The sequence below is a fragment of the Falco cherrug genome, chromosome 4, assembly GCF_023634085.1.
Source record: "Falco cherrug isolate bFalChe1 chromosome 4, bFalChe1.pri, whole genome shotgun sequence".
Classification (NCBI taxonomy): Eukaryota; Metazoa; Chordata; class Aves; order Falconiformes; family Falconidae; genus Falco; species Falco cherrug.
This window is the reverse complement of record NC_073700.1, coordinates 6,040,498-6,046,836: the sequence shown is the minus strand read 5'-3', so window position 1 is coordinate 6,046,836 and position 6,339 is coordinate 6,040,498. Positions and strand designations below refer to the sequence as shown.

The 6,339-nt window shown below is 55.0% G+C and overlaps 1 protein-coding gene across 1 annotated transcript; it reads left to right on the top strand.

Moving 5' to 3' along the window:
* Positions 1 to 602: 602 nt before the first annotated feature.
* LOC102049607 (antigen-presenting glycoprotein CD1d) lies at positions 603 to 3,134 on the top strand. The gene is made up of 3 exons (XM_055710206.1): positions 603 to 983; positions 1,016 to 1,439; positions 1,546 to 3,134. The coding sequence occupies exons 1-3, from the start codon at positions 618 to 620 to the stop codon at positions 1,866 to 1,868; spliced, it is 1,113 nt and encodes a 370-aa protein (XP_055566181.1). The 5' UTR covers positions 603 to 617; the 3' UTR covers positions 1,869 to 3,134.
* The last annotated feature ends 3,205 nt before the right edge of the window (positions 3,135 to 6,339 follow it).

Genomic DNA, 6,339 nt, shown 5'->3' with positions numbered 1-6,339 from the left:
ACCTGTAATGGGGATAGAAAAGAGGGGTTGGGTCACCTGCAGTGCCGTGATCGTCAAGGTGCTGCTGCAGCCATGAGGGACCCCTCCTGCCGCCAGTGGGATGGCCTCACTCACACCCAAATTCCCCCAGCACTCACAGCCATATTCAGGATGCTCCAGAGCAGCCCACTCCGAGTGGGAACCTCAGGGCCCTGCCCAAAACCTCAGTGCCAGCCCCATTGGCTGCAAGGGGCACGAGCAGAACTGCCCAGCCAGAGCCACCCTGAAAAGTGTGCAGCCACGTCTGCCACAGCACCTTCGTCCTGCCCCTGCACCCACTACTGCACACTCAGGACTTTGCTGCTGGCACCATGCAGCCCCTTCGCCACGGCCTCCTTCTCCTATACCTCCTTCTCCTCTCTGGGACATGGGCAGACCTGGAGGGTAAGTGGGAGCCCTGACTCATCCACACCTGCTCCCAAGCCCCCAAGGGACCCCGTGGCTGAGGAGCTTCCTGCCACCCACTCACCTTGGGCACTTGACTCCTCACCCCTCCTTGTCCCTTGGCTCCACATCTCCCTGGCAGGGATGCAGCCACCCCAGGTGAGTGCAGGGGGTGGGAGCTGCAGCTTCTAAGGATGCAGGGTGCTTATGGGGGGCTTACAGGTCACTGCAGCCCTGAGGGCCCATCCCTCAGCCCCTCCGTTTTCCCCAGTCCTCTCCTCCCACTCCCATCTCCCCTGTCTTATTTAGGGACTTTCACTGTCCGGCTGCTCCAGACCTCCACCTTCCAAAATACCTCCTTTGTGGACACAGAGGGGCTGGGCTTCCTGGAAGACATCGAGCTTGGTTCTCTGGATAAGCACACTTGGGCCATCCGCTTCTACCAGCCCTGGGTGCGCCCAGCCCTGCGCCGCAGTGACTGGGACACCATTCAGAACATGATCAAGATCTATTTGCAGCGGTTCAGCCACCTGATCAATGAAGGTGCTATGCAGAAGGACGTGCCCTGTGAGTAGCCGGCTTTCTCTGTGCCCCCGCCCCCCCCCCAGCAGCATCTGGGAAGTGGGGAAGGACCCAGGAGTGCTGGTGCTGCATAGGATACGCTGACCACATCCACAGGACAGCAGTTCTAGCCCTTTCAGTTCATGCAACCTTTCTCTCCTCTGCCCCTCCAGACCCGTTTGTGGCCCAATGCATGGCGGGCTGCAAGCTCTACCCAAACAGGACCTCCCAGGCCTTCACCTATGTGGGTTACAACGGCCAGGACTTCCTCAGCTTCAACACAGACAATGGCACCTGGGTCCTCTCCCAAGACACTGACCTGTCACGATACGTCCTGGCCATTCTCCAGAACTACACCGCCTTCAGTGAGCTGCTGGAAGTCTTCTTCAACGATACTTGTGTCGACGACATGGAGATGTTAGTGCAGTATGGGAAGGCAGCTCTGGAGAGACAAGGTGAGACAACCCTGACCCTGGCATGGCCACCCCAAAGCCCCCTGCACACTGGGGACAAGTGGTGCCCCACTGGGGCTCCCCCCATCGTTTGACTCTCACCCACCAGTGCCACCCGTGGCCGTGGTCTTCGCCCGCACACCCAGCCCAGCCCAGCTCCTTCTGGTTTGCCGCGTCACCGGCTTTTATCCACGGCCCATCAGTGTGGCCTGGCTGCGGGATGGCCAGGAGGTGCCACCAGGCCCAGCACTCAACACCAGCGCCATCCTGCCCAACGCTGACCTCACCTACCAGCTCCGCAGCATCCTGGCTGTGACCCCCCATGATGGGCACAGCTATGCCTGCCGTGTGCGCCACAGCAGCCTGGGCAGCCGCAGCCTCCTTATCCCATGGGGTAGGTGCCACCCATGGGGACAGGGATGGGGGTCCTGAGCCACTCTGCCTCACAGGATGGAACAAAGCCAGGAAAGCTCATGGCAGCCTCTGCTCTTGTTTCTCAGGTAACTCACAGGTGGTGCTGATTGCAGGGCTTGGAGCCGGGTTGCTGGCAGCCCTGGCTGTGGCTGTCATCACGGTGCTTTGGGTGAGGAGATGCAGGTGAGACCTCTTCTTCTCCAAAGCAACACTGGGAGAGGGGGGAAGGAAATGCCCCAGGGCATTGATGCACTTTAGCAACAAAGCTCCTCCGCCGGCCCTGCCGGCTGCTGTCTGCATCCCTACAGTCTTTCCCATGGAATACCCATGAGCCGTCCCCATCTCGTTTCAGAAAGCACCGGCAGATGGCAGAATCAGAGTCCAGGAACTCCATCCTGAACAAGGAAGCTTAGCTCGGTAGGGAGCCAACAGTCCCCGGTTCCTTCCACCACCTTCACAGCGACAAAAACTCTGCCTTTTTCTGCTTTGACAAAATTCTGGGCAAAGACAAGAGTGAGATCAACTCAACATGGAGATGCAGCAGGGAAACCTGGGGGGGCTTCTGGTCCACTTCAATTTGCTAAGCAGACAAGGATGCAAGTCTGAGACCTCCTCGCTCGTTACACGCAATCACCTCTTTTTACCTCTTGGCACTGCCTCACGCACCCGCTGAGGATCTTTAGGGCACCCCAATGTCCAGTGGCAGTTTCTTCCAGTTCTGGTACAATAACACATTTATCAGTAAGCGGTAAGCTGTGCCCTTCTACTGTCGCTTTCTAGTAATTTTTCCTAAAAGCTGCCTTTATTAACCATATTCCAGAAACGTGTGCATAGATAGAACTGTTCCACCCAGACTAACAGCACCTGGCCACAAACCCTTTTACGAAGTGCTGAGTAACACTGAAACGCTGATGTAATCTATGGGAGCTGAAGATGTGTATAAAATGAAATTAAAATGTTCATGTTTTCACTAAGTACACGTCTTTTCTCGGGATTTGCATGGGCTTGGGGAGGTTTTTACCAGCTGCAAATGAAGCTGGAGCACCACTGAATTATTGGTGCTAATTGCATGAAACACCAAAGCAAGAAAAAAAAAAAAGTGAGTTTGCATATGTACAAACATGTTCTTACATATTTTGTGGAAATAAGCAACTGTGCACAAAGGGGCAAAGTGGCCCCAAACCTCCTGATTAAGGAGAAGAAAGCCAGCTCCCTTTGGAGACAGTGGAGTTCAGACAGGCACAGGAAGGGATTTAGTTTGTGCTCCCAACCAACCCCACACTTGAACGCACGGCTTCAAAAGATTTGGTTTCTCAGAACAACTTCCTGGCAAAGTTTCATCAGCCATGTGCGAGCCAACTATCAGATGAGTCAGAAGGAAACCCAGTTGGCCTGTGGCCACATCCACTATAACTCCACCAGGGTTTGCTCTCCCCTGGCCAAACCCTGTGAACCACAGCGCTGTGGGCAGAACTGAACTTCCCTGACAGCCAGTCACCAGCCACCTCTGTGGGGCTCAAGGATCTTGCTGCAGGAGGAGTGATGCTGAGTCTCTCCCAGCCCTTTGCTGAGCTAGGACAGACAGATGAAACTCAGCTGTGGGCAGGGCTGGGAGCCCACAGACTCAGCACCAACAGGGCACAGGGGGCAATTCATCTCCCAAACGGAGTGAAACACCCTGCAGCATTCACAGGATATGGCAGGATGAAGCTCATCCACTAAATCTGGAGAACAGATGCCACTGGTGGGCAAATTTGGTAAGAAAAGGTGGTCAAGTGCATGACCTCCTAAGAGACACTAAAATTGCACACACCCAAACACCCAGTACCAGGGAGGTGTCTGCAAGTGTGTGTTCACAGCCCCTGAGACCCTACAATAACACACACACAAACAGACATCTCAAGAGGTCTTTTCAGACATTTCAGTCCAGCCCAGTGGGTGCTGATGCCCACACACCCAGCGCAGCACCCAGAGGCACTGCAGCCCTGCCCATACCACTCCAACCCACCCAGGTGCAGCTCTGGGCTCAAGGGGGTTACAGCCCTCACCTGAGGGGGGACTGCAAGGACCAGTATTACCTGCATGGTCTGGGAGGACCAATCATCACATGTAGTAGAACTGCAAAGTCATACAGTCACCTGGGGGGTGGACAGTGAGAATCAGTGGTCACCTGGGAGGACTGTAAGAACCAATGTCACCTGAGGGAACTGTGGGGCCCAATGGTGACCTGGGGGCAGACTCTGAGGACCAAGAGTCACATGAGGGGACTGTAGAGACCAATGGTCTGTATGGACAAACAGCCCCCAGACCTCTTTGGTCTCTTGCTGACCAAAGGAAGTAACAATATCGAGGAGGAAGACGTTATGACTTCTACAGCAACTAAGAAAATGAAAATAAAACAAGAAAAACATGAGGACAAGTACATTTAATAGAGCTGAGTGTCGCGGTTTAACCCTGGCTGACAACCCAGCCCCACGCAGCCACTTGCTCACTCCCCCTCACCCAGAGGGATGGGGAGGAGAATTAGAAAGGAATGTAAAACTCGAGGATTGAGATAAGAACAATTTAATAGGTAAAGCAAAAGCTGCATATGCAAGCAAAGCAAAACAAGGAATTCATTCACTACTTCCCATCGGCAGGCAGCTGCTCAGCCATCCCCAGGAAAGCAGGGATCCATCATGCATAACGGTTACTCGGGAAGGCAAAAGTCGTAATGCTGAATGTCCCCTACTTCTTTCTTCTTCCCCCAGTTTATGTACTCAGCATGACATCATATGGTATGGCATATCCCTTTGGCTAGTTTGGGTCAGCTGTCCTGGCTGTGTCCCCTCCCCGTTTACCCATGCCCCTCCAGCCTTCTCTCTAGCAGGGCCCAAGAAACCAAAAAGTCCTTGACTTAGTATAAACATGACCCAGCAACAACTAAAAACATCAGTGTCCTATCAACATTGTTCTCACATCAGAGCCAAACCACCACACTGTGCTAGCTCTAAGAAGAAAACTAAATCTATCCCAGCTGAAACCAAGACAATGAGGAAGAGCTAAAGCAGAAATTCTGGTCCACTGCAAGAGTGGGAGACATCTGGAGAAAACTCAGAGAGGGCTTAACACATCATGACACCCACACAGCCAGGTTCCTGCACCAGTCCCAACAGCTACTCAGCCACCAGTGACCTCACATGCACCTGCACAAGCCAAAGGCCTGCTAATGGCCTACCAGCTGCTCAGCAAGAAGTGGCCAACGGTCACCTTAGAGGGGCCCAAGAGGACAAATGGTCACCTCCTGGGACTGTGTGGACAAAAGCGCCCCTGCCCCTTCCCTCACTGGCTACCCCATGGCTGCACTTTGCCATCCCACCAGCCACTCTCCTCTGACCCCAGCGTTGGTGGTCCTGCCGGCAAGAGTGTGGGTACTGTAACGGCACGGCTGGGCATCCCCTGGGTGATGCTGAGTAGAGCTGCCAGGGAACTGGGACCGTTGGTGCTATTTCTGGGCCTGCCAGGACACCACAGCATCCCTACTTCTCCATGAGACAGCTCCATGGAAGGGAAGGGGTTCAGTGTTTGGAAGGTACCAGATCACACACCCGCAAACTTCCCCTCAGCTGTTGTTTCAGTTCTGCCTTCACCCCCAACGTGGACATCCCCTGGAAAGGAGAAGAGAAACTGCAGGGTGAGGGGAGGCCCCAGGGGACAGCCAGGCACGAGCAGTGGGTAGGAGATATTGTGGGTGTCAGGCTGGCTCTGGTCACCCCATGGTCCCTCCAGCAGCACCGGGCACTGGTGACAATGGGGACAGAGCAGGGGGGTGGCCCTCACCATTCCTGTTCCCACACCCAGGGGGCACTTGGGGAGGGGGACATGGTTCCCCATCAAAGATGGTGGGAAGAAAAGGGAAGTGCCAGGCTACAGCCCAGCCCCAGGCCCTCTCCTGGGGGCATTTATGGGTGAGCTGGAACTCTCCAGCACTGTTCCTGCAGCCATGGCCCGATGGGACCTGCTTATCACCCCCTCTCTGGGAAGCCCCGTCCCCAGGGTTAGGCAGGTGGTGCAGGAGGAACCTGAGCTGGAGGTGCTGTGGAGGATCCAAAGTAGCCTTTCTCCCTGTGCAAGGTCTGTAAGGACATCAGCCATCTTTCTCCAGTCAGGGCTGAAACTCAAAAGCCATCATCACGTCAATCAGAGCTGATGCATGCCATAAGAAAATGGATAGGGGCAAGGTACCATCAGTGGGGAGAGGGAGCAGGTAGACCCAGCTCGGGTCCTTGAGCACCCATTTTCTCCTAGTTTAATCTCCTGGGCCTCCCTTTACCTGCCTCTCCTCCTGGCCAGGCTCTCTCCAGCCCTAGCCTGTCATGGCACTTCATGCTCAAGACCTTATTTCAGCTTTCCTCCATCCCACGTGCCCCCAGCTCAGGACCTCTGGGTCCCTCCCCAACACATCTCCACCAGTCCCATTGGTGGAGAGCCACCGTCACGACTGCTGGGC